This window comes from Rhinolophus ferrumequinum, chromosome 15 (assembly GCF_004115265.2).
Source record: "Rhinolophus ferrumequinum isolate MPI-CBG mRhiFer1 chromosome 15, mRhiFer1_v1.p, whole genome shotgun sequence".
NCBI classification, from domain to species: Eukaryota; Metazoa; Chordata; class Mammalia; order Chiroptera; family Rhinolophidae; genus Rhinolophus; species Rhinolophus ferrumequinum.
In genome coordinates, this window is record NC_046298.1 from 42,046,124 (window position 1) to 42,070,213 (window position 24,090).

Genomic DNA, 24,090 nt, shown 5'->3' on the forward strand with positions numbered 1-24,090 from the left:
CCCGGGTCACCTGGCAGCTTCTGTCGCTCTTCTTGGAAAGGAGCAACCGTGAGGAGGACGTTGCCCCCTCTGGGGCCTCACCCCTGCCAGTGCGGGTCCCCGCGGCCAGTTCCCGTGGAGCTGGGAGGGGGCCGATTTATTGACCTGATGCTTTGTGTATTCGCCTTGTATGTGGGCAGCTGAACTCTGCCCTCCCACAGCCCACTGCCCTTCTCACAGGTCCTTTCTACCCCGGGTACATCAGAGGAGCTGCCAGCCGAGGGGGCGGAAGCCCGAAGTGAAATGCAGGGAGGTGACTTACGGAGAAGGGATTCCCCTCTGTCCTACCTCTGCCTGGCCCAGAATCAAATGGTTTCGACCCTGTTCATTCTCACCTTGTCTTACTCCTCCCTCCCGTTCTATTTATAGATTATTTATTGTTGCCAACAAAATAAAGTGGAACCCTTGTTACCAGCAAGGGAGACTAGACAGGCTGCCCCGGTCCCCTGCTCCTTCAGCCCTGGGCCGCTCCTTCTGCCCCGGACCCCAAGGCCCTAGGGGCTGCAGTTAGATGGAAACTAACCACACTGGCCGCACCTTCCTTCCCAAGCCCTCCCACAGTCTGACCTGCACCCCTTCCCTCAGGGAGCCGCCACCAGAAAACCAGAATCTCAAGTTGGGCTTTGTCTGGTTCAGTTTTTCTTTGGGCAAGTCATTCAGAAGGTAACCCACACCCCAGGAGGTTCAAGTTGTCTGTTAACTTTATTTTAATTGAAATGGAGGCATAATGTGTCCTAGAAAAATAAAGATTTAGGATACAAACTAGACACAGGGGTCAGGGTTGCCCCATGGGTGAGGGGATCTTTGGTCTGGGGCTGATAATGAGGGCGGTAGTCCAGGGGGAGCCAATGGGGCACCCGAGCCCAGGCCGCCCCTTCCTGCGTTGCACTGGAGCAGGAAGGGCCCAGCTGGGAGGGTCTGTCAGTCCCTGGGCTCAGGACTGCCCGTCCTCCACCCTCGGCTTTCAGGCAGTTCTGAGAACACTGGACGTCAGTGGACCTATTAATAGTGTTGTAGGGAGTGATAGGGAGAAGGCTCAGGGGGGTTGGAAATCCAGCCTCTTGGCAAGGTTTTCAGCTCACAGTTAGTACCAGGTCGAGGGGGGCAGAGCCCCTGAGTCAGAACCCCCAGATCTCCCCATATGGGGGCAGAGCAACGAGAGGGCTGTAACAGAGGTGGCTTCCCATCCAGAGGGACGTTGCCCCTGGACAGGGAGTGGACAGGGGTGAGCCCCCCCGGCATGTCCGGTTTGGAGAGGTTAAGCAGACGGGGGTGGGGTGGGGGTGTAGTGTGTGTGGAATCTTCAGATTGCAGCAGTTGTGTTTCTGGAAGGTTCCCTACTCCCGGTGTCCTGGTTCTCAAGCACCATTGTCAGGAGAGGCGATGAGGCCCGGGGGGGGGGGGGGGTCACAGTTCCAAGGGCTCTTCCACAGGCACTGACTGTAGCTGTGTCAGAACCTTGGTCTCAGCTTCCAGCCCCTCATCAACCTCGCCCCCTGACGTGCCCCCCAGGAGTAACCCCTCAGGGTCGGGGTCCGGCAGCCTCAGCACGGTGTGGGGGGCCTGCGTCCCCAGCCCCTTCTCTGCTTCTAGCAGCCCCTCTGTGCCTGTGCTCAGTTCCAGTCCCGCTGGCCAGATGGGCACAGCTGTGGTGGACAGCATGAAGCCCTCGGGCGCGGGTGCTGGAAAGCTGGCTAGGAGGCTGGAGGAGTCTGGGGTGAAGGGCAGGCTGGTGGCAACGGTGGCGGCAGGAGCAGGTGCTGGCTGTGGTGGCTGCTGTGCAGAAAGTGTGCCTAGGGCGTGGGCCTCTGGGAGAGCGGGGCTGGAGGCCATCGGGAGGGCTCCTTCAGGCACTGAGATGGCCGTGTCTGGCTTCAGGGGCAGGGCCAGGCTGGGGGCAGGCGGCAGGACCTGGGAGACCAGCATGCTGGTGGGGAAGGTGGCCGTGAGGATGATTTTGCCCTGCTGCACGGCCACACCTGTCACGATGGGGCTTCCAGACACGGGGTTAGCCAGGAGGAAGTTTCCTGTGGGGAGGAGAAGCCGGGCACAGGGTTAGGGGGCAGTTGGCCAGGAACAGAGATGGAGATGAAATTGCTGGGGGGCAGGATGAAGAACATCAGCCAGAGGCAAAGTGAGCCCCTTTGGGGTGGGACCAAGACTGGGCAGCTTGAGCCTCGGCACGGCCTGGCATAGGAAGGTTATGGGGCATATCAGGGATGAGCTTCACCACCACCCCCAAACCCACCGACAGCACCCTCCATCCCTGAAATAACCACCCCAACCCAGGCTGGAGGGAGGCGGAAAGGGGCAGTTACCTGGGGCAGTTGCCGGAGGCAGCTGCAGGGCAGTCACACCCACTCCGGAGTTTATCAGATGCACATTGGCAGGGCCCGCTGCAGCTGCCACCTTCACGGGGCTGCCTGGCCCAGCTGCCAACAGCTGCAGTGGCCCCACAGCCTGTGGCAGGGTCACCACCTGTGAGGTGGGCACCACCTGGGGCAGGTTCAACAATGGGGAGGTGGGGCCCAGGCCTGCAGGGTACCCAGGGGGTGGGGAAAGTGGCACCACTTGTGGAGCAGCTACGGAAGACACTGGTCCTGGGGGCAGAGGAAAGGTGGCAGCCGGCGGGGGGCCAGGCACCACTTGGGGCAGAGGCCCGGACACCTCCTCTCCAGTGGTCCCCGAAGCAGTCACCTGGGTCCCCTTGGTTTCAGGGGTCTCAGGCTGAGCCTCCTCCAGTCGAACCTCCCCAGTTTGAGGGTCCAGGACTAAGGAGGTCTTGCCTTCAGTGGGCCCTAGAGGGCTGGGCTGTGGTGGGGGGGCGCTCCCACCCCCTGTGAGCAGCAGGGGCCCCAGGCTGGAGGCCTCGCCCAGGGCCAGGCTGTTGATGATGACAGGACTCCCATTGAGGAGCACCGCTGGTGAGCTGCTGGCAGCCAGGAAGCTCCCGTTGACGAGGATGGAGGAGGAGGCAGGGCACGGCGCAGGGGGGGCGGCCCCCGCCAGGAATATGGAGCCCTGGGCAGGGGCCTCAGTGGCCACTGGAACCACCCCCCTCTCCAGGTCCTCAGGACTGCGGCTGGACTCGTCCTCGGTGGGATTCCCATCAGACTCGCTGGCCAGAGACAGGATTGTGAGTTGTGGCCCTGACTACTGTGTTCCCGCACTGACCGGCCAGTTTCTGCAGACTTTAGGGCACAGGCTGATCACCGCCTCCCCACCTTTCCCTAGCCCAAACTGGGGGACAATTCCCGGGAGTTCTGAAACCTCTCAGACCACCCAAGGACCCCAGGGACAGAGCCGCTCTGCAAGCGCTTCATTGACACCACGGCAAAGCTAAAGCTGGCCGCACCGCGCCATCCCCTCGGCTCCAGGCCCCAGAAGCTGAGCACCCAGGCGACCCCGAGTCTCCAGGGTCAGGAAGAAAGCAGCCCAATGGCTTTGGAGAGCCAGGAGGCAGCTGCCTGCTCAGTTCCCGGTGCCTCCCCCTGGGCGTCAGAGAAGGGAGTGAGAGGCCGACGCACAGGGTGGGAGGGGAAGGGCTTGGGTTACAGGGAAACTGGAGCTGGGGAAGGTTCACGTTTCACAACAAAGACAGACTACGGACCACGCTGTTTTGGGCCCAGTGGGGGGGCGGGGGGGTGAAGAAGAGCCACGGTCAGAGATGGGCCCCGCAGCGCAGGGGCCTGAAAGAAGCCGCGACGCAGGGTGGGGTGGACACAGGCCCCTCCCCCTTTCCCGCAGCCCCTTTTTTTCACTGCCTCCCCAGTCTAGCCACCAACATGGCTAGGATCTGGGATGGAGCCCTGAGTGGAGCAGTGGGAAGAGGTCTCCCAGCCTCCGAGAGAGGAGCAGTGATGTCGGGGAGGGGCCCCGGGGCGTGTGGCTATTCCATCCACACTATTATCCGCGCGGCGGGCGCCGGAGGGTGTGAGCGGGATGCGTTCGAGGAGTTCGGAGCGCTGGCTCCAGCAGTGGGCGTGCGGGAGAGGGGGGCTAATGGGTAGCACCTCCCCGGTAAAGCGGGACCTGCGCGCCCGGGTCCCCTCACCTCTTGCAGGGCGCACCGCTGCCGCCCCCGGTCCGGTCGCGCTGTCGTCGATTCTTGAACCAGTTGCTGACCTGCGTGAGCGAGAGGCCGGTGAGCGTGGCCAGGCGGCGCTTCTCGTCCGGCGTGGGGTAGCGGTTGCCGCGATAGCAGGCCTTGAGCGCGGCGCGGGAGCGCTCCTTGAAGCAGTAGACCGTCTCCTCGCCGTCCCAGATGGTCTTGGGCAGCGGAAACTTCTTGCGCAGACGGTACTTGTCCACTGCGCCCAGCGCGCGGCCGCGGGCCCGCTCGGCCTCGTGGTAGCGCGCGCGCAGGTAGAGGTCCTGCAGGAAGGCGTGGTGGGCGGCGGGGAAGGGGCGGCTCTCGAGCAGCCGGTAGAGCTCGGCGTACTCGCCCCGCTGGAAGGCCACCAGGGCCCGAGCGCGCAGCACCGGGTCGCTGCCACGTAGGCGCTCGGCCGGGGGCAGTGCGCCCAGGAAGCGGCTCAAGCGGCCGGCGTGGCCAGCCTGTAGCAGCGCCTCGCAGACGCACGCCACCTGCTCGGGCGAGAAGCGGAGGCCCGTGGGCGGCTCGGCAGCGGCCTCGGGGGACGACCCGGGGACGCCCGGGGATCCCGGGTCCTCCGCTCCCGCCGCCGCTTCGCCCGCCCCGGCCCCGGCTGCCTCCGCCGCCTCACCCTCCGCCGCCTGCAAAGTCTGCAGAAGCTGGCGCGCTTCCTCCTCCTCCTCTTCGGTCGCCGCCACCGCCACCGCCTCCCCCCCAGCCGCCGGCCCCGCGCTCGGCTCCGCAGGCAAGGTAGCCATGTTTTGCAACTTTGGGAAGTTCCTCCCTCCTTCTCCTCCTCTCTCGGGCTTTCCCCAGCCCCCTCCCCCGTCCGTCCCCCCTCTCCGCCACCCCCCGTTCACGCTTCCCGATCTTCTCCCCCTGTCGACCCCGCGTCTGCCCCCTAATGCCAGGCCCGGCGCCTCACTAGGGTCTCTCTCCCAATGTCGGTGTGTGTGCTCGTCCCCCTCCCCGTAAGTCCGTGATTCTCCCTTTGTTTTCCCTCTGCCTCAGGCCGCGCTTTTTGCCTCCCCCCCGCGTGTGCCTCTTGCTCAGGGCCTCAGTTTCCCCATCGGGACAACGGAGAAGGTAACGGGTCGTCCGAGAGGGCTAAGGGCGCGAGGCCACCTCCGCCCCGAGACTGGGCTTCTGCACGCCTCGGTCTCCAGGGTCTTCTGAAGGCCCCCCCACTCCCCATATCTGCCTGCGCTCCGCCCCTCGGAATTCCCAGCTCCGCAGGGGGGCGGGTCTGGCGCGGAGAAGGGGCGGGGAGAACGGGCTAGAAAGTTTGCTTCAACTTTTCTAGAGCGTCTGTCCCTGGAACGGATGCGCGTGGCCCGCGCAGGCGCAGTGGTAGGAGGATGGATGCGCGCGCGGCCGGCCCAGCCCCCCTTCTTCCCGGTGCTCGGGTGGCACCGCTAGGCCACAGCTGGACAAGGGGCGGTGCCTCCGGGTGGCCTGCTCGCCTGATGCTATTGGTCGGATGCCGGAGGCACGCCCTTAAGTTCCCACCCCTATCCCTGACTCGTCCGCTTAGCCTCCCGCTAGCTCCCAGCCAAGGCCATTGGCCGCCTCCACTCGCCTTCTGATTGGCCCACTGAGCAACCCTTTCCCGCAACGAAAACGGCAGACACTACGGAGTTCAGAGCTTTGGACAGACGAGAGGGCCTTTTATTTGCGAGGGTCGGGGGTGGGGTTCCTAGGTGGGGAGAGACAATAAATACCAAGGAATGTCGGGGTCTCAGTGCATCCAAAACGTGGACTATTGTAATGGGGTCCTGGAGACTGTCAGTGGGTCGGAGGACAGGTCAATAAATACCCAAACCGCCGAGGCGGGAGGAGCCAGCTGTGGCTCTGAGAGCAGCACACGTGAGGAGGGCGCGGGAGGCCCCGAAAAAGCGGGGCTGGCAAAAGCGAACGGTTCCCGAGAGCGGGCGGGACTTGCACTAGACGTTCTCCATGGGAAGAGAACGTTCCCCGGAGAGCAGGGCCTCATGCACAAGGATTTGTGGTTTTCGAGCCGATGTGGGTAGTTATGCGTGGAAGGTGAAAAACGGAAGGATGAGCTCTGGCCCTGCTGCCTTCTCTAGATTGTAGTTTGCTCGTCCACGTCGCGACCTCAGCCAGGCTGGGCCGAAGGAAGTGGCCCGCGATTCCCCCAGCAGCAGTATTCCGAGCTACAAGCCTCCCTTGGGCCCTGTGCTCGGGCCGCGGGCCCAGCTCCTTCCTCCCCGGCCGCCAGGGGGCGAGCCCGGATCACAAGGCTGGAGCTGGGGCAGAGACCCACGCTTGGAGTGGTGTGGACGGGAGGCGGTGGGAGTGGCTTTTGGGCCGAGCCCGGGCCACCCAACCCTCCAGTGGGCCCGAGTGGAGGACAAGCTGGGCTTTTAGGGTTCAGGGGGCGAAGGCGGTTCCTGGGTGGCGCCAGACTGGGGTGAGATGGCCTGCGCCGGCCACCAACCCAGTGCAGCCCAGGGCGGCGGCACCAGCCAGAGCAACGGTGAACAGGAGCAGGGAACGCGCCTCCGATAGGCCAAGCCTAGGGACCTGCGGGCGAAACGGCAGGATCAGCACCAGCGACACGGGCTCTGATTGGTTCCTGGGATTCGCCCCGCCTACGCTCATAGGTGGGTCCACAATACTCCTTGCACCCGCCCCGCCCCTGACAGCACGGGCGGCTGTGGTTGGTCGGATCGCAAGCCTCGAGTCTGGTCCGAACTCATCATTGGCTGCTTCCTAGCAGCCTGTGTTGATTGGCTGCCCGAGCACCCTTCCTCCCCACTCCTGTCAAGCCCCGCAGATGCACAGCTAAGCCGAGCGGCTTGGAGTGCTTGGAGCGAGGCGGGGGCGTGGCGGCGGCTGTGGGGGGGGGGCGGGGGGGTGTGAGCAGCCGGACGTACCCTGGCAGGGAGCAGCAGGTGGCGGCGGTGCATGGGGCTTGGCCCCACCAGCGAGCACTGGCCCAGAGCCACGGGCGGGGGGCCATCTAGCTGAAGAGAGAAGGGACAGGTGACCCAATCGGAGCCCAACCCAGCCCAGCCGGCCGCCTCGGTGTGGGGTGCGAGAGACAGCAAGGGGAGCCGAGGTCGGGGAGGGAATCGAGGGAGATTGCGGGCGGGATTTGGCGAGAAGCCTGAACCGTGGGAGATTTGGTACATGTGGGGCTGAATGGAGGGTTTCTGCCACCTAGAACCCCAAAGAGGTAGGGTAAACCCTAAATCTGGACCAGAGGATGGGATCTGCAGAGGGGGCAGCAGGCTTGACATAGGGGAAAAATAGGGGTCTTACATGGGAAGGTGGATCCGTGGCCCGGGGACTGGGGACCCCCGTGACAGCTGGAAGGAGAAGAGAGAGGCGTGGGCGCGTGGAGTGATGGAGGAGGGGTGGCGCGGCGTGCCCCAGCCTGGGCCCCTTACCCTCCCCCAGGTGTCCCGGCGAACCTCCCCTGGCGCCCTCGGGAACAGGGGCAATTGAGGAACTCACCAGCTGCTCCTTCCGCCTGAAGCCCCTCCATCCGCTCTTGCAGCTGCCGAATATGCTCCTCCAGGTTTCGGTTCCTGGCCTCGGCCTCACGGAGTTGACTGAGGGGAGGTAAGGACCATGAGCCCTTCGGGATCTTGGAGAGAGTCTGCTAAAGGTAGCGACAGGCCCCTGTGCCCCGACCCCGACCTGGCAAAGTTCTGGTTAGCCGTGCGGATGGCCTCCAGCTCTCGGCTCAGGCTCTGTCGGGTAAGCACCTCTTCCTCCAGGGCCTCCTGGAGCTCCTGCAAGGTCACCTCAGCTGCCACAGCCGCTGGGATGGCCACTGGAACTGCCACTGGAATTGCCGCTTCAGCCTGCATATGGGAACCCAGCTTAGGGCTGTCTGTGGCTCCTGGAGCACTCAAGACCCGTATAGGTTCCGAGCCTGGGATCCTCTCTTGTCCTCTATTTCCCTATTCCTTCATCTTTTTGGAATCCCCACAGCTCCTGCAATGATCCAAGCACCCAGGCCCTGCCCTGGTCTCCAGCCTTAGTTTGCTCCCTTCTCATCCACCTTCCACACAGGAACGAAAGCGCTGTTCCTAAAATGCTCAACTCAACTTGACCATGTCGCTCCCCTGCTCACAATTTTTCCAGCTCCTCCGTGCCCTCAGGAGAAGGCCTGCGGCACCAAAAGGCCCTGTTTGGTTTTTCTGCTGGCCTCTGCAGCCTCCCCTCCCCTCACTCTCCACCTTCCTTCTCCTGGAACAGTTTAGCCTCACCACCTTACTTTCCCTGTTCAAAAACAAACCAGCTGGTTCCCACCTCAGGGTCTTTGCCCTGGAAGTTCTCTCTGCTAACCAATGAGTACTTTTCTTCCCAAGGGCAGTCCTCCTCCTCCTCCTTCTCCGCGACTTCCCCTCTCTGTTGAGAGCCCCCTCCACACACCCTCAGTGCCCTCTGATCATCTCGGACTAAAGGAACGTTTGTTGTCTGTTTTCCAACTTCCTGTGAATAGGCTCCCAGGGGGCTTAGCGCACCATGGTACGCTCTAGCCTGGAAGTCTTTGCCTTTTCTCTGGAATTCATCCCTCACTCCAAGGACTCACTATTTCCTCTGGTGGGGGCACCGTGGACTCCAGGCTGGACACTTGCACAGGTGCCTCAGGCAATGGCTCAGCCTCCAGTTCCATGGGCATGGGGCCTGGAACCTCATTGTCCCTGGGGAGAGGAAGAGGGTGAGGGGTGAGGGCCAGGACTCCCTAGCCTGTGGGCACAGGCCACCAGACCCAAGGACCCCATGATTTGAGGAGGGGGAGGAGCAGAGTGAAGGGAACAAATTGCCAGGTTGCAACAGGTCTCTTGGAAAGGAAAAGACCCACCCCTGGGAGCTGCCCTCTCAGACCCATGTTCTAGGGTCTGTTCATCTCCTCCCTCTCCATGTTACCTTTGTACACCCGTCCTTAGGGTCTCAGGACAGTGAGGGGAGCCCAATGAGGGAGACTCTACCCAGCTCGGGCCACTGCCAAAGATACAGTCTTAAGACTGAGGTGTATCCCAAGAGTGTGACTCTAGACATCACCACAACCCCCTCACACCCAGCTGCTGGGAGGGGGACAAACCTTCCCTACAAATACGAAGTGGCAATAAAGGTGGATGTCCTGCCCAACCTAGCAATCCCCTCAGGGAACTGTCTCAGGGACCTAATGCCAAGACCAACCTGTGGCTGTTCGTCCAGCCTGGCTTACAACAGAGAGGACAGGGAGTCCTGACATGCCCGGTAAGGAGAATATACATAGCAGGTCAAGACCAGGTTGTAGTTCATGATAAGAAATGGTGTTTGCAATACATTGTCCGGTAACAAAACAGATTAGAATACAGCATGTTCTCATGGTTAAATACATGCGAGCACACCTGTGACCCAGGGGCCATCACTGATGGTGGGCCTCCTTTTGCTTATCCATATTTTATAATTTACTTGTGACAAGCAATGTATTATTTGTAGAATTCATGTTTTTAAAAAGCGTTGTGGTTATGTCTGATTCTAAGATTGATTTAAAAATTCTAAACTTACTGTCTAAGATTCTGAGGTCCCATGACTCTGTGTACTAGAAGTCTTAAGTGTAAGGTTGGAAAATTCTGGAAGGCCGGGTCTGTGGCTCTGAAGTTTTAAATTAAATCTAAAATTTCAAGGTACTTATGGTCTGAGATTTTAAGGTCCTACAACTCTGGGCTCCTAAGAGTCCTTGGTCCCAAGACAATAAGCTTCCAAGACTGATCCTGCAATTCTAGTGTGTGCTGATGGGCCAGAATACGGTAACCCTCTGGAGGCTGTTACCCCCCAGCCCACTCCTCAAAGGCTGCACAGGGTCAGTTCTTACCTGAGGGCCATGCAGGAGTAGGAGAAGCCCACAAAAGGCAGGTGGACCCCCAGTGGCACGCCTTCCCGCATGTCCGACAGTGTCTCCTATACAAGAGAAGCACAGGTGGGAGGTGAGCACTGGTTGTTAGGGCTGGCCCCTCACCCCTTCCCAGTCTTGATTTAAACGTGGCACCCAAATCCCACCCTAATTTGGGGCTTATCTAAAGTGTCCCCTCTATCATTTTCTTTTATTGTGTCCTGCTGCTTCCCTCAGGGCACTTGTCACACTAACACTGTATACTTCTCCAGACTGTAAGTGGATGAGGGACCAGGGCTGACTTGGTTTATGTGTGTCCCCAGCAGTGCCCAGCACAAGGACACCCTGGCTGAGCTAGCATTTCAGGGTAGCTCGTGTAACATTGAGAAAGAGATGGCCTAAGGAAGGAAAATTCCTCTTTGGTATCTTCCTGCCTCCTTCCAGGTATCAGTTCAGATAGCCCCCTCCTCCAGGAAGCCATCCAGGACCTTCCATGCTGAGTCAGAAGCTCTGCCTCCTGCATTCCCCCATCGCAGGCTTGATCTCTCTGGGGTGTCATTGTCTGGGGACAAGTCTGTGTACCCCATTTGTCTCCCCCACTGGACTGTGAGTCTAGGTCACTGCTGGGTTCCCAGCACTGGGTGGGCACAGAGGAGGTGCTCTGGGGAAGAAATGATTTCAGGACCCCAGGAGGTAGGCACTCTCCTAATCCCAACTTTATAGAACGATGGGGGAGCAAGGGTCGCAGGTACCTACCCCGCCCCCGCTCACCATGGCAGTGAGCCCATCTTCCACCACATCGAAGTTGCATGTGTCGGTGGCACCGTCAAAATCTGGCGTAAAGGGAGGCACGCTGTCTCGGAGACCATCCCAGTCAAGATCAAAGAAGAAAGGATGCTTCTGGAAATCACCTGCTCCATTCCGGCCCAGCCGCGTCTCCGGAGGACACAGGAGTCGCTGGATAAGGTCTCGAGCCTCCTCAGGAACCCCTGCGTCAGCCAGCGGTAGAGAGAGGTGCTCCTGCTCCAAGGGAGAGGGAAAGCGGGGATGTCAGTTTGGAAACAGGTGCGGAGAGATCAGGGGCTCCTGAGATCCTGCTTACCTTGTAGTGCACGATCTTGCCGTAGGTCTCCGCGGTGGAGTCGGCATAGAAGGGCGTCTGCCCATAGAACATTTCATAGGCGAACACACCCAATGCCCACCAGTCACACTCGGGCCCGTAGCTGCCGGTCCCCGGCCCGCCGCCCACAGCCTGCAGGATCTCTGGGGACAAGTAGTCTGGGGTGCCCACAGCCACCAGCGACCGCACCTGAGCCAACAGAACCAGAGCTGGGCTCAGCCGACCCCTCCAAGCCCTGGCTCCACCCCCTCCTAGCCACGCCCCTGGAGCTTAATCCCACCCCCTGCCTCTTCTAACCCTGAGCCAAGCACACTTAGACATGGGTTGCCTCCTCCTCCTTCCCCCTCTAAGTCTAGTCCTGCCTCCATCCTATCTCTGCTCGCACTCCTCAGCCCCGCCCCCACACTGCACCTCAGGTCCCGCACCTGATCCCACCCCTCACTGGTGGCCCGCAGTGGGCGGGCGCACCGCTCACCGTTCCATCTGCCTGCAACTTCAGGCATGAGCCAAAGTCAGCCAAGCGGATGTGGCCACAGCGGTCCAGCAGGATGTTGTCTGGTTTGATGTCCCTGCTCAGAGTGAAGAAAGGCGGGGAGGTATAAGTCAACCTCCTTCCCACCATCTCACCAGGCTCCACCCCTCTAAGCAGTACCGCCTCAAGCCCCACCCTTAGGGACCCAGCTCTCCAATTCCCAAGCCTCCAGGTCCTGCCCTGAGGCTTCACCTCCTAGGGTTCGCCCTTCGTGGATTCTACAGTTCTGAACCCAACTGCTCAGGTACTGTCTCCAGTGGGATCCAACCAGCAAGTTCTCTTTCCAGGCCCCGCCCCCTGTGGGCTCTAACCTTCTAGGACCCTTCTGGGGTCCAATCTTTACTGTCCGTCTCTGGGCCCCACCCCTCAGCCCGTGCAGTGCCCACCTGTGCACATAGCCCAGTCGGTGCACTGAGTCTATGGCCATGACAATCTCGGCCAGGTAGAAGCGCGCCATCTCGGCCGGGATCCGCTCCCCAAACTTGCTCAGCAGCGTCAGCAGGTCCCCGCCCACGTAGTACTCCATGACCAGGTACTGGGAGGGGGCGTGTCATGGGGAGTCGGTAGCCCCCCTAGATGCCTATTGCTGATAGCCTGTGACAAAGGCTCCCAGAGACGCCCCATCCCTGGGCAGAAAACCGGCAGCCCCGAGGGAGCCCCAGAGATCTCCCAAGCCAAATGTGAGAAACCCACCAAACCCCACCCCATCTCTCTCAGGATGTCACTGGGCAGAGATTCACTTCTACATTCCCCCCGACACACACACACAGAGGGACAAAGAACCCAGAGACCTCCCAATGCCCAGAGTGTAGAGCCCAGATACCTCCCGCCCATTGACCCATACGCAGACTCTACAGAGCTCTCCCATATTCCAGGTAAGCATCCCCTGGCGGCGGCTGCTTTACAGAGCCCCTCAGAATCCGCCCGGGACAAGGGCGGTGAGGGACATCACCATCCTGAGAAAAAAAGCCCGTTCCTACCACACACAGACTCCCACAGGATGTGTGGAGGTCCCCCACCCTAGAACTTCCTCTCCCTGCCCCCACCTCGTTAATTGACAGCCTCGGGGGTGAGGGTTCGTCCTTCTAGTCACCCGGCCTGGGGCTCACCAGATAGTTCTCGTCCTGGAAGGCGAAATGTAGCTGTGTGATCCAGCGCCGGTCCCCGTTCACTAACACATCCCTCTCTTCGCGGAAGCATGACACCTGCGAGGCAACCGGAGAAGCTGAAGTGGTTGGGGGAGTGTGGGGGGAGGATCCTCAGCGCCCTGGACATCCAGGCCTGCGCCTCACCTCTCCTCTCTTCAGCATGTCCCACTTATTCATGATCTTCATGGCGTACACCTGGCCGGTCTGCTTCATCTTCACCACCGCTACCTGAAGGTTGAAACGGGGTGACTTGGGTGGAGGTGGCGGAGGAGCAAACAGGCTGGCTCAGACGGCACTCCACCCTAAACCCCGCCCACCAGCCACATCACGCCCACTGGCCTCAAGTCCCGCCCCCATCCCCTGCTGGTCTCCGGTTCTAAACTCATTCATCAATTTCTAAGGCCCCGCCCCAAACTCCTGCCTCCCTCCCAAAGCACCGAAAGTCGAGGCTCCCGCCAAGCGGAGCAACCACCACACCTCAGGGCTCACCTCACTGAACGCCCCGCGTCCGATCACCTTCAGAATCTCGAAATCTTCCCTCTGCAGCCGGACCTCCTTAAGCCTTGTCGCGATGGGCTCCACTGGGGGGCGGGGGGCGACGAGAACTGAGGGTCACTGGGACTGACACTGGAGACGAGGAGAAGTCCCACCCTCTGGCCCTCAGTCTCCCTGCCCCTCGTTCTGTCCTGGGTCTCTCGGTCTCCCCCTTTCTCTGTCCCTCAGTGTCCCCTTCCCTCTGCCCCTCCCTTTAGGACTGTCTGCTTCCCAAGGGCTTCCCACACACTGTGTGAGGTTTTGTGGCCGCAAAACAGCCCTCCTACAGAGAAAGGTGGGGTGCCTGGGAACCCCTTTTTTGAACAAGGCATTGGGCCAGAGGGATTTGTGGGAGCAGGATGATGGGGAGGAAGGCAAGTCTGCAGAAGGGAGGCCCTGAAGAATGCAGGAAGAATAGGCCCAGTACTCCCTGGGCTTCAGGCCCCCACCCCAACTCAGAGTGATGGGGAAAGCCCGGCCCACTCCAGGCTTCTCTCAGTCCATTCTGGAACATGCAGTTTTATCCAGTTCCTCTAGGTTCAGAGTCAGGTGGCTCTTGGACCACACTTTGGGAAACACTGGATTTGGGGGCAGAGGGCCAAGAGAACTAGGAGAGAGTGACCGCATCTGGGCGCCAGGCCGGTTCAAGTGTTCTCAAAGTCCTCTCTCTCAACTCCAGGAGGAGCACTCTATTATTATCCCTTATTTACAGATGGGGACTCCAGGCTCAGACAGGTGAAGTTATTTGTCCAAGGTCTTACAGCTAAGAATGTTAAACAGAGCAGGTTGGGAATAGGGAGCCTGGGGGTGGAGGCAGGAGACTCAGGGACACAGAGAGGGAAACCTGGACCCCCTGGGGGTAGAAGCCTCTGGGGAACTCGGAGGCAGGGTGGAGAGAGGGATGGGTGCAAGTAGGAATGAGGGGTGATACAGTGAGTTATGGAGGGCAGAGGGGGCCCCCATGGGGTTCGGGGAGAGTGGGCCGTCAGGGAAGAAACAGTCAGGGCCCAGGATGGGGGAGGGAGGAGAGAGCCAAGACATTGAGCCCTTTTAAGGCAGCGGGAACCCAGGCCCCCTCCCCCGCCCTGGCAGCCCACAGGGGAGGGGCCGTAGGATGCTGCTCGGGCCACAAAAGGAGTGCTCCTCAGGGGAGAGCCGGACCCCTGCCCCCACCTCAGCCTCAGTTTACCCTGCCAGTCCTCTGCAAAAGGGGGACTAAGAGAGTTGCTAAGGGCTGGGGGAAGGTGGAGAGAAGGTTTTTCCAGAGGCTGAGTGGCCTGGCCCTTGACCTCCACCTTCCTATCTTGAAAATGGGAGGGGGACGGACAGGAGCAGGGCCTGGGTCCCAAAGACATGGACACAAGTAAAGAGGGAGCAGGACAAGGCAGAGAGAGGAAACAGAGGGACGGAGAGAACTAGGGACACACAAGAACCTCAGGACCAAGAGCAAGTCACTGAGGGACAGATCAGTGGAGGTACAGTGGCAGGGGTCACAGAGAAACTCCAGTGAGTCTGAGTCCTGGGCCAGGAGAGCATGTGAGCAGACAACACAGGAGGCTGAGGTTGTAGCATCTTCCCTCTGGGCCTTTCTCCAGGGAAAGGCCTGGCAAGAGGGGGCTTTGGGGAGAGCTGGAAAGCTGGAGGTCATGAACTAGAATGAAAGGACCTGGGGAGCTGGAGGGGAGTTTAAGGCTGGCACATGCAGACTAGGAGGGACCAAGACCAATGGGGGAGGGGTCCTTCATCCAAGGGGTGGAGGGGGTGCTGGGTGGTGCCTGTCTGCAGAGCTGGTTCTCCCCCAGGGCCTGCCTGAGTCACTGCACCCTCCCAGTGCCTGGGCACCTGTTGGGGCAGCTGGAGAGGCTGGCGCCGAACACCTGCCTGCCGGCCGCACCCCTGGCAGCTGCCCCATCCTATCCCTTCTGCTAGCCCATGCTCTGGGAAGCCAGGGTTGAGGCCACAGGGCCCGTTTTGGTGTGTGGGGGTTCTAGGAGATGGGGCTCCCAGCATGTCCCTAGGCCTAGACTCGGGGAAGGGGATGCTTGGGGGGGGGCCATGAGAGACTTCCCAGCCCAGCCTACCATGGCTCCCAAATCATGGTTCTGAGTCATGGCTGCCCTGGACTCTGCTGACCCCACTCTGCCTGGCCAGGGTGGCACAAAGGTAGGGGCATGTCACCCCAGGACCCAGGTCCAAGCTCTGGGCCCCTGAACGATCTCTCCCCATAACTATCCTGATACCCCTGAGAGCCCGACCCCATCTCCTGCCTCTGCCCTGCCCTCACCCTCCCAATGTGGGGGAGCCCATGCCAGCAGGCACTCACCCCACTGCAAGAAGTCGGCCACGTACTTGTCCTGGGCCAGGTCGGAGGCGCCCAGCTCCTGGTGGACGCCCAGGAGAAGGTCGAGCAGGGGCTCCAGCCCCAGGAAGCCGGGGTCCAGCACCAGCTGCTGGAGCCGCCTCAGCCGCACCTCGGCTGACATGTCGGGCAGGCAACACCATGGCCCCTCCAGGGGCTCGGGGTCCTCCGTCACGGGGCCTGGCAGCCCCTGTCCAGGCCCTGGGGCCCTGGCCGCATGTCGGCCTGTCCCTGGCTGTCCCCTGGGCCTCTCTGGCCACTTCTCTCTGCTGGCTGCAAAGGCCTCCTCCCCTCTCCCCTCCCCTCGGCCGGCCCCCTCCCTGCCTTAACCCCTGATAAGCCAGGCCCCCCAGAACGCTTCCGTGAGATTAAGGGGGTGGAGAATCTCAACACTCAATACACACCCAGCCCATAAAAAGGCGGAGCACAAAGGAACGCTACAGGTGTGACAGGCCAAACATGAGCCCTCCCATTCCCCAGAGGGGGCCTACTGAGGTCCAGAGTTACCTGGTAACACCCCTCCCAAGCCCTGGAGTTGGGGGGAGGAGAAAGGGGTGAGGCCTGGGAAGGGGGACAGGAGGCCAGGGCAGCTTTGCGGGTGACTCAGCCCCAGATTCAGACTTTGGGCCAGTTTAAATTTAGCCCTCAGGCCCTCTGCTTTACACTGACTTTTTTTTGGCAGGAGGTGGGGAAGGGGTGGTGAAAGAATCGGGAAGGGAGGCCCTCAGGAGCCAGGACCGGGGGTGATCCACTGGCCAAAGCCTGGAGGAGGCAAAGGAGACCCCAAAATAGCTCCTTGGCCCCTGGCATGAAGCCACATTCCTGCCCAGGCTAGGATTAGAAACAGAAACATTTCGGGGGGTGGAGGGCGGAACGGGAGAGCCAGCCAGGAGGGATTTCGTTGTCCTTTCCAGGACGGACAGTTCTCCGGGAGGAAGCCATGGTCGCTGGCAGGCTAGGCGAGCCAGGCCCTGAGGCAGCAGACCTGTGCTCAAGGCCACTCACGCTAGGCCTTGGGAGCTGCCTGTGGGACCCCACCTAGGAAGGCCCTGTCATTTCTGATTTGGACAGCTTGGGCATTTTCAAACAACTCTGCAAACTCCCGGGGAGGACTTTGAAGAGGGCGTCCCTCCTCCTGCCTTCCGTTTTTCCTGCTATTAAAAGGGGGCGGGAGAGGTGAGGGTGGTGGGGGATGCAGGGCCTGGCTGCTCCCTGGTGAAAGTGGATTGATCAGGCAACGCAGTGCAAGCACACACACACTTCCTCCACACTGCCACTGAAGGAAGAGACGCTACACTGAGAAAACAGGGAGCTTTAGTATAAATAAGAGGTGCTGGGGATAGGGAGGGCCCCAAGGGGCTTCCATAACTTAACACTCTTTAAAAGCACAAACAACAGCAAGGGGGGCAGGGCCAAGGGAGGGGTGGGCCACCCCTGCCCTGCCCACAGATGAGGGGCACACGGCAGAGCTGGGGCTCTTGTGAGTGGGGAGCTTCTCGCCTCCCTGGAGTGACCAGTCACATGCTGGGGACAGGGATGAAGCTAACACTGATGTTTCAGAGGAAGGGTCATTGTACTTGGCAGTGGGTGGGGACAGGCTGAGGCCACACAGGCCACTACATCCCCCCAGGGTCTGGGCCAGTCTGGGGACCCTCTGCCCCCCAAATTTGTGCATAATGGGGGACCGGAGCAGTCCATCCGTCATGGTTAGTCTTGTTAATCCGTTGATCCGTGAGGTCAGCAGGGAGTTATGGCTAGGAGCGGGGGGTGGGGTGGGGGACCCCGACATCCATGGCTTCACACCACTGTGCCGCTTGGGGAGTTGCCTGCTTGAGAGGAGATGCCCTGGGGAAGATGAGAGGGGAGATAGGAGGGGTTAGAGACCATGTGGGGTTCGGCCAGCCCAGACCCCCCCACCCTCCAGAGGCCGCTGCTCTAGGCTCAGAAACTTACATCTCCGCTAGCTTCCTTGTCTCAGCAGGCGGCACTTTTATACAATAATTAAAGTACTCAGGTGATCCTGAGCAGAGGGGACAGGGTGGAGGAGGAGGTGGGGAAGAGAGGGGAAACTGGGGTCCCCTTCTGACTGAGGGGGTGTCCTGAGATTCTGGGGGGGAGAGAACTCAGGGACAGTCCTACCTCTACCACTGACTTGCTGGGTGACCTGGGCCAACTTCCTTCCCCTGCCTGGGCCTCGGTCTCCTCGTCTGTGAACTAGGGAGATAGAGGGGTCTCCTTCAGGACTTGCCAGACTCCCCAAATCCCAATGCCCCACTTCTGAGGCTCTGAGACTGGGCTGTAAGTTCTAGGGATACAGAACCTTATGATTCCAAAACCGCTCTTCTGAGGAACTAAGCCATGGCTGTCAGACCTGGTATCCTGTGCGCCCGAGCCCAGACCCCGAGGAGCTCAAGACAGGAGCCCAGAGCGCCAAGGTTACGAGGTGCCAGGCCTGTGCTCCACCTCCCGGGGTTTTCCTGAACCACAAGGCCACCCCAGGAGCTGGACGCATCCCTACCCATCCAGCCATCTTCGAGCTTCCCTGTCCTAAGTGGAGACTAGGGACTTGCCCGAAGTCACACAGGGAGCAGAGCAGGACTGGACCCCGAGCCTGGGATTCCACAGTCCGTGCCTTCAGCAGTGGTCTCAGACCCCAACAGTCCAGACCCAGGCTGGAAGCTGGGCCCAAGGCTCAGTCTTGCCCAGAGTTTGACCCACAATATGCAAAAAGATTTATTTAGAAAAATAGTATTTTCCATAGAAATACAGACCCAGCTTCAAGTAACAAGTGTTAAGACCTGGCCATGCTGGGCTCATTCATAGCCTGGCTCACTCCCAGCTGTCTCTTCTAACTGACCCACTCTCCTTATTGTCACCAAGGGTTCTGGAGCCTGTCACTCTAAGATCTGAGACCCTAAGATTTCCATGGCTTCCCCTCATCCCACAGGGCTAGAGGCTGTGACAGTGACAAAGTCCTCTGCCAATACCCGCCTCTTCCTGGGTCCCAGGCTGGCTGGAGTGGCTGACTCACCGCCTTGCCCGGCCGGGCCCAGGTGCAGATGAGGCCCTCCTGGCAGGCGGTGATGATGCAGTCCTCCAGGAACAGGAGGACCGTTAGCCGCTCCTGGGCGATCTTCTTGCACACCAGGGGCTCGAGCAGCGGCACCTCATGGATGCGCGGGCACAGCGCTGTGCCCAGCACCTTGGCTGGGTCCAGCCGGCTGCGGGGCACGGGGCCGCTGGGCTTGTCCCCGCTGCTGCTGCCCCCGCCGCCCCCCCGGCTGATGTTGCCCAGGCTGTGGTAGCGCTTGTGCTCCTTCTCAGCGCCCCGGTCTCGCCGCTCCTGCAGCGTGAGTGTGGCGAAACGGCCGATGCTGAATGGCGTGCCTGGCTCTGTCACCGCGCCTGGGCCGCCCGCCTTGCCACTGCCCGCTGGGTGAGGAAGGCTGTTAGAGCGGGACAGCGAGCGTGGCAGGGGCCCGGGGCCTGGCTCGCCACCCCGAGAACTGCTGGCGACAGGTGGTGTGGTGCCAGGCGTGCTGGGAAGTGTGCGGGTGCGAGCCAAGGGTGGGTGTGGGTAAAGCACATCTTCGGTGAGGTCCCACAGGCAGAACTGCGTGTCTTGGCCAGCGGAGCCAAAGCGGTAGGTGATGGAGCCGGCCTTGGGCATCGGCGACAGGGGGGCTCCCCCTCCCGAGCCTGGGCCCGTGGCCTCTGGCTCCTCCTCCTCCTCCTCCTCCTCACCACTCGGTTCCCCCTCACCACTGGCGGCTGCCGCCTCCTCAGCCCTCGTGGTGTAAGGGTCAAAGGCCACAGCATTGACCCAGGACTTGTGGCCGTGGCCACGGGCCACCACGCGGCCCTCAGTGAAGGACCACACGGTGACCAGGTCATCCTCACCACCTGTCACGACGTAGCGCCCGTCGGGGCTCCAGCACACGCAGAGCAGGCCCCCAAAGTAGCTCTTCATGAGCCCCCGAAGGAGCATGGAGTCGAAGTGGAAGACGCGCAGGCAGCCGTCCTGGCTGACACAGGCCAGATGCCGGCCATCGGGCGAGAATGCAAACTCGTTGAGGGGCCCCTCGCCCACCGCCCACTTGGCCAGTGGGTTGCGGGGCGCCTTGCTCTTGGCAGCGTAGACAGCGAAGCCCTCCCCCTGCTTCAGCAGGCTGTACTGGGGCGGTGCCGAGGCACATGGGTGGCTGACGTTGTACAGGTACAGGTGGCCGCTGGCGTGTGATGCCAGGAACAGGCTCTCCGACTCAGGCAGCCACTTCAGATATGTCACCTTGGTCTTGTCGATCAGCCGCTGCCAAAGGAGACCGTGGGGGTTGGGAGAAGGCAATCAGCCCCTGGCAAGCTTCCTCCCCAACCTGGTTCCCCAGGAGGCCATCAGACATGGCCCAGACCTCCTGGAAGAGAGGCCGCCACCCAGGGAAACTGACAGGCATGGGAACGCAGGGGGGAAGGGATACCCACGAGGTGGCCACAGGAGTCTGTGGAGCCTACATGTCCCGTCTTGGAAGAACTGTCTGCTATTTGTTTAATGCTCCCCACTGTCTTTACGTCAGGCTTAAGGCAACAAACTGATTCACAGGACATCAGCTCCTCCGAGGAAGGGACCTTTGTCTATCTGGTTCACTGTTCTAGCCGCAGGGCAGAGCTGTCCACAGGAGGCGCCTGAGAAGTATTTCCTGGACACGTGAGTGACAACCCTATCCTGCCCGCTGCTCATCTGTGCTCCTTTTCTCCTTACAACTCACACCCAATTTTTCAACCTAACCTCGGCTCACCCCCCCACCGGAGCCCAACCACCCTGGTCCCAATGCCATCTACCCTGCAATGGCCTAACTGGCACTGCCCGTGTCCATTGTCTACACAGTCGCAGAGCTGCGGTTAAAATGTGTGTCGGCTTCTGGCACCCGTCTCCTGACCACCACAGCAGCCTTTCTCAACCAGGGCCCTGGACAAAACTAAGCCCCAGCGCCCTCAGGCACCCACTGTAAGAATGAACTCACTTCCCCAAGTATCTAAGTTGCTTCTCATTCTTGGGAGAATTTAGAAAATAATCAGATCAAACCATTTGTGTCTATGGCTCAGGTGAACCCGGGGAAGAAGCTCTAAAAGCCCAAGTCTTTTCCACGCCTTCCAGACCTACATGACCTGGCCCTTCTCAGTGATTTCTCGGAACTCACCTACCAGTCTCCCACTCAGTAACTGCTCTAGCCACATGTCCTTCTTTGGGGCTTTTGTCCTAGCTGTCCCCTCTTCTCAGAATGTCCTTCCTCTGATAATTCTCCTTGCTTCCTTCAAGTCTTCATTCCAGTGTCATGTCCCACGGAGGCCCTTCCTGACCACCCTATTCACACCTCACGGAGCACTCCCCATCCCCCCTCCTTGCTGGATTTTTCTCCACAGCACTCAGCACCTTCTGACATACAACACACTTCACTTATTTGCTAACTGTCTCCCCAGCGGGATGCAAGCTCCACAAAGGCGGACCCTCTGTTTTGTTCACTGAGAGGAGACATCCCCAGTGCTGAGAACACGCCCGGCACAGAACGAAAGCTCAGTAAATATTCTGTAAATGTGTGAGCTAGGATATTTTGAGTCCAGTCACTGTTCCACTCACTCCCTTCTTCCATTCATGCATTCTGTAGAGATGGAACGCCACCTCTGAACAGAGAAAGAGACACAAGACAAGAGGAGTCCCTGCCCATGGAAAAAGCCACTTGCTGGTATTTCCTCTTATGCCAAGTCCACTGAGCAATCTCCACACGTAATTTTACAACAGTCCTCAGTGAGGTAGAGGTGAGAATTCCATTTTGCAAAGAAGGGAAACTGAGGCTCAGGAAGGCACCGTCACCTTCTCAATGTCACACTGTGAGTAAATGGTACAGCAAGGATTTGAGTCCAATGCCAACAGGGCCCGGAATCAAACAAGTCCCAACCCATGACCAGCTTCCATTCTCTAATCTGCAAAATGGGGACCACAATCCCTAACCCACTGGTTGATGAAAACTCCAAGAGTAACGTTCAGCATACGGCTAACACAGCACAGGGCCTGGGCACAGTAGGTGCTAGTGTCATAATTAGCTGCTGTCACACTAGCTGTCTGTCACCCATCCCACATAGCTGTCAGTCCATCCCCCTGCTCTCTCTTATCCTGTCCCCCTCAGGTGTACACTGCTCCCCAGAGAGCTGCAGTCTCATGGCAAACAGCGCGTGGGTGGGTGGGAAGGAGGCCCCAAATCACCTCTTCATTGAATAGCTTGCTGGTGTCCTTCTTGATGAGATCCAGGTACTGTACCTGGCCAGCTGAGAACCCCACCAGCAGGGAGATGGTCTCTGTGGCAGCAGTGAACTGGTTGAAGTCATGGCAGGTGGGCTGGGTGCCCTTATAGATCCGCTTGTCAATTGGCTTGTTGAGGTCAATCGACTTGGGTGGTAGGAGAAAAGGAGTTAATAGCTTCTACCACTGAGAGGAAGGAAGAGGGTGTTGAGGTCGGGGGAAACCACTAAGAGGAAGCAGGGTTAAATCCCTGAGGGAAGTGGGTAGGTGGATGGGTGAGTAGAGGCGGGTGGGGAGGCAACCACAAATAGGAAGAGGGACCCAAATCGCAGACAGTAGAGAAAAAAACAGACAAGAAAGGGTTCCTCACTCCCATCCCCTGGCGTAAGACCACAGCACCTCCCCAAAGTTGGACTCCTCCACAGCTTCAGGGTTCAGGGTCCCCATAGTCCCTGAGCTGATTCCTTTCTAGTCCTGCTCTGTAACCTCAGCAATTCCTCTGGGTCTTAGCACCACAATATCCCAAACCCCCCAGAAAGCAGGGTCACCCAAATCCCCAGGACTCTAAAGCCCAACGGCTCAGGATTCCCTTCACTTGGGAGTCCCGAAATTTCAGGACCCCCATCACAGTCCAGGGACCCATTAAACCTCATGATCCCCCACATCATCTCTTCTGGGCTCTCAGGATCTCCATCACTTCTGGGTATCACCATAAACTCCAGGGGTCTCATCCCCTCTGACACCTACATCACTATAGAGACACCTGAGTATGTCCCCTGTGGGCTCTCATCACCTCCAGACCTCCCATCAGCTCCGAGATTCTTATTTCCTCCAAGATCCTCATCACCTCCAGAACCCCTGTTTTCTCTGGGATTACCTCTAAGCCCCCCCATCACTTCCGGAATCCTGACCTCTTGCTGCCCAAGTCTCAAGGCCGCCCCCCAACACCTTCAGACTGCAATACCCCTAGGTTTGCATTACCTCAGGCTCCCCCATCACCTACGGAATGCCTGCCACCCAACCGGGAAGGATCCACATCATCTGCAGTTCCCCATCACCCCAGAACACTCACCACCCCAGAACTCCCATGCATAACCGGGGGATCCTTCATGACCTCAAGGTTCCCCATCTGCTCCAGGATGCCTCCGCTCCCCTTTGGGAATCCTGCACTGCCTCCAAGAACCCTTGCCCGCAAGGTGTCGATCATATCTAGGTTGACTATCTCAGGGCCCCACAATTCGGGGACGCTCCTATCATTTCTGGGATCACCTAGGGACCCCATGCTTCCCGCACCCAGGGCCCCGCGATGCAGGCCGCTCACCCGTTGGCTCCCGCGGCGGCAGCAGCCCGGGTAGAAATAGAGCTCGCGGCCCAAGTTGAAGCAGACGCGGTCTCCTCCGGTCCCCAGCCCCGCGGGCGTGGCGGGCGGCTCCCCGGCCCCGTCGGGCTCCCCGAGACGCACGAGGCTGAGGCGCACGGCGGGCAGCGCGGGCCCGGGACCTGCGGGCGGCGGGGACGACGCGGGGCCCGCGGCGCCGGGGCCGGAGGCAGGGCCCGGCGGGGGCTGCGGCGGCTGGGGCGGCGCCGGGGTCTGGGCGGAAGCCGGACCCGACCTGCGAGCGGCGCCGTCGCCGGGGAGCAGCTTGTAGAAGCCCTCGCGGGTGCGGAACTGAGACTTGATCTCCGCGCAGTCCCCCATGGCGGCGCCGGGGCCCGAGCCGCCCTCCGCGCCGCCCGCCGCCATCTTGGGCGCCCCCCCGGGCCCCGCCGCTGCCGGACCGCCGCCCGCCGCCGGGCCCCCTGCCGGAAGCCGGGGCTCGCGCCGGAAGAGGTAGGGTCGTCGCCCGGGCGACGTCTCTTCGATAGGCAACAGGGTCGGGAGGCGGGACGAGCCCCGGCTGTCACTCGGGTAACGGTTCTGGGGGCTGTAGGATGGACGAAAAGGTGGGCGCGGTCTTTGTGTCTGGAGACCGGAGTGTGGTTGGCTGCGGGGGCGGGGTCCGCAGGGGAAAGGGGCGTGGCATTTAAGAAGCAGAAGGCCTTAGTAACGGCGCCCTGGGAACCGTTTGCCTAGCAACGGAGAGACCCTCAAGAGAAGGCCATTCCTGGCCTT

At 60.5% G+C, this 24,090-nt stretch overlaps 3 protein-coding genes across 9 annotated transcripts; all 3 read right to left on the reverse strand.

The window, feature by feature from the left end:
* Positions 1 to 731: 731 nt before the first annotated feature.
* Positions 732 to 4,893, reverse strand: SIX5 (SIX homeobox 5). Its single transcript, XM_033127595.1, has 3 exons — positions 4,094 to 4,893; positions 2,358 to 3,157; positions 732 to 2,066 (listed from the first exon to the last, which is right to left on the reverse strand). The coding sequence occupies exons 1-3, from the start codon at positions 4,891 to 4,893 to the stop codon at positions 1,447 to 1,449; spliced, it is 2,220 nt and encodes a 739-aa protein (XP_032983486.1). The 3' UTR covers positions 732 to 1,446.
* Positions 4,894 to 5,781: 888 nt separating this feature from the next.
* On the reverse strand, positions 5,782 to 15,984 carry DMPK (DM1 protein kinase). 7 transcript variants are annotated; one of them, XM_033127600.1, is made up of 15 exons: positions 15,650 to 15,983; positions 13,282 to 13,373; positions 12,937 to 13,020; positions 12,754 to 12,849; positions 12,031 to 12,179; positions 11,588 to 11,681; positions 11,095 to 11,301; positions 10,749 to 11,012; positions 9,975 to 10,060; positions 8,703 to 8,814; positions 7,802 to 7,968; positions 7,616 to 7,713; positions 7,421 to 7,467; positions 7,033 to 7,122; positions 5,782 to 6,679 (listed from the first exon to the last, which is right to left on the reverse strand). In XM_033127600.1, exons 1-15 carry the CDS (start codon positions 15,807 to 15,809, stop codon positions 6,527 to 6,529), a joined length of 1,899 nt encoding a protein of 632 aa, XP_032983491.1. In that variant the 5' UTR covers positions 15,810 to 15,983; the 3' UTR covers positions 5,782 to 6,526. The 7 variants fall into 7 exon arrangements, with proteins under 7 accessions (XP_032983491.1, XP_032983492.1, XP_032983490.1 ...); XM_033127601.1 differs by having other exon boundaries at positions 5,784 to 6,679; positions 7,033 to 7,118; positions 10,764 to 11,012; positions 15,650 to 15,984; XM_033127599.1 differs by having other exon boundaries at positions 5,784 to 6,679; positions 7,033 to 7,118; positions 15,650 to 15,984.
* Positions 15,985 to 16,981: 997 nt separating this feature from the next.
* DMWD (DM1 locus, WD repeat containing) lies at positions 16,982 to 23,805 on the reverse strand. Its single transcript, XM_033127598.1, has 5 exons — positions 23,299 to 23,805; positions 21,942 to 22,124; positions 18,717 to 19,994; positions 17,825 to 17,899; positions 16,982 to 17,530 (listed from the first exon to the last, which is right to left on the reverse strand). Exons 1-5 carry the CDS (start codon positions 23,719 to 23,721, stop codon positions 17,483 to 17,485), a joined length of 2,007 nt encoding a protein of 668 aa, XP_032983489.1. The 5' UTR covers positions 23,722 to 23,805; the 3' UTR covers positions 16,982 to 17,482.
* Between the last annotated feature and the right edge of the window lie 285 nt (positions 23,806 to 24,090).

Bases quoted from the DNA above. Each gene is read 5' to 3' on its own strand.
- SIX5 (XM_033127595.1), bottom strand. From the start codon at position 4,893: ATGGCTACCTTGCCTGCGGAGCCGAGCGCGGGGCCGGCGGCTGGGGGG. The intron at 3,158-4,093 runs GTGAGGGGACCC...GTCTCTGGCCAG, and splicing joins AGCGGTGCGCCCTGCAAGAG to CGAGTCTGATGGGAATCCCA. The intron at 2,067-2,357 runs GTAACTGCCCCT...TCCTCCCCACAG, and splicing joins GCCTCCGGCAACTGCCCCAG to GAAACTTCCTCCTGGCTAAC.
- DMPK (XM_033127599.1), bottom strand. From the start codon at position 15,809: ATGTCAGCCGAGGTGCGGCTGAGGCGGCTCCAGCAGCTGGTGCTGGAC. The intron at 8,815-9,974 runs GTAAGAACTGAC...TCCTCTCCCCAG, and splicing joins TACTCCTGCATGGCCCTCAG to GGACAATGAGGTTCCAGGCC. The intron at 7,119-7,420 runs GTAAGACCCCTA...CTCTTCAGCTAG, and splicing joins CCACGGATCCACCTTCCCAT to ATGGCCCCCCGCCCGTGGCT.
- DMWD (XM_033127598.1), bottom strand. From the start codon at position 23,721: ATGGCGGCGGGCGGCGCGGAGGGCGGCTCGGGCCCCGGCGCCGCCATG. The intron at 22,125-23,298 runs GTGAGCGGCCTG...CTACCACCCAAG, and splicing joins GCCGCCGCGGGAGCCAACGG to TCGATTGACCTCAACAAGCC. The intron at 17,900-18,716 runs GTGAGTCAGCCA...CTATCTCCCTAG, and splicing joins GGGCCCGGCCGGGCAAGGCG to TTCACAGACGAGGAGACCGA.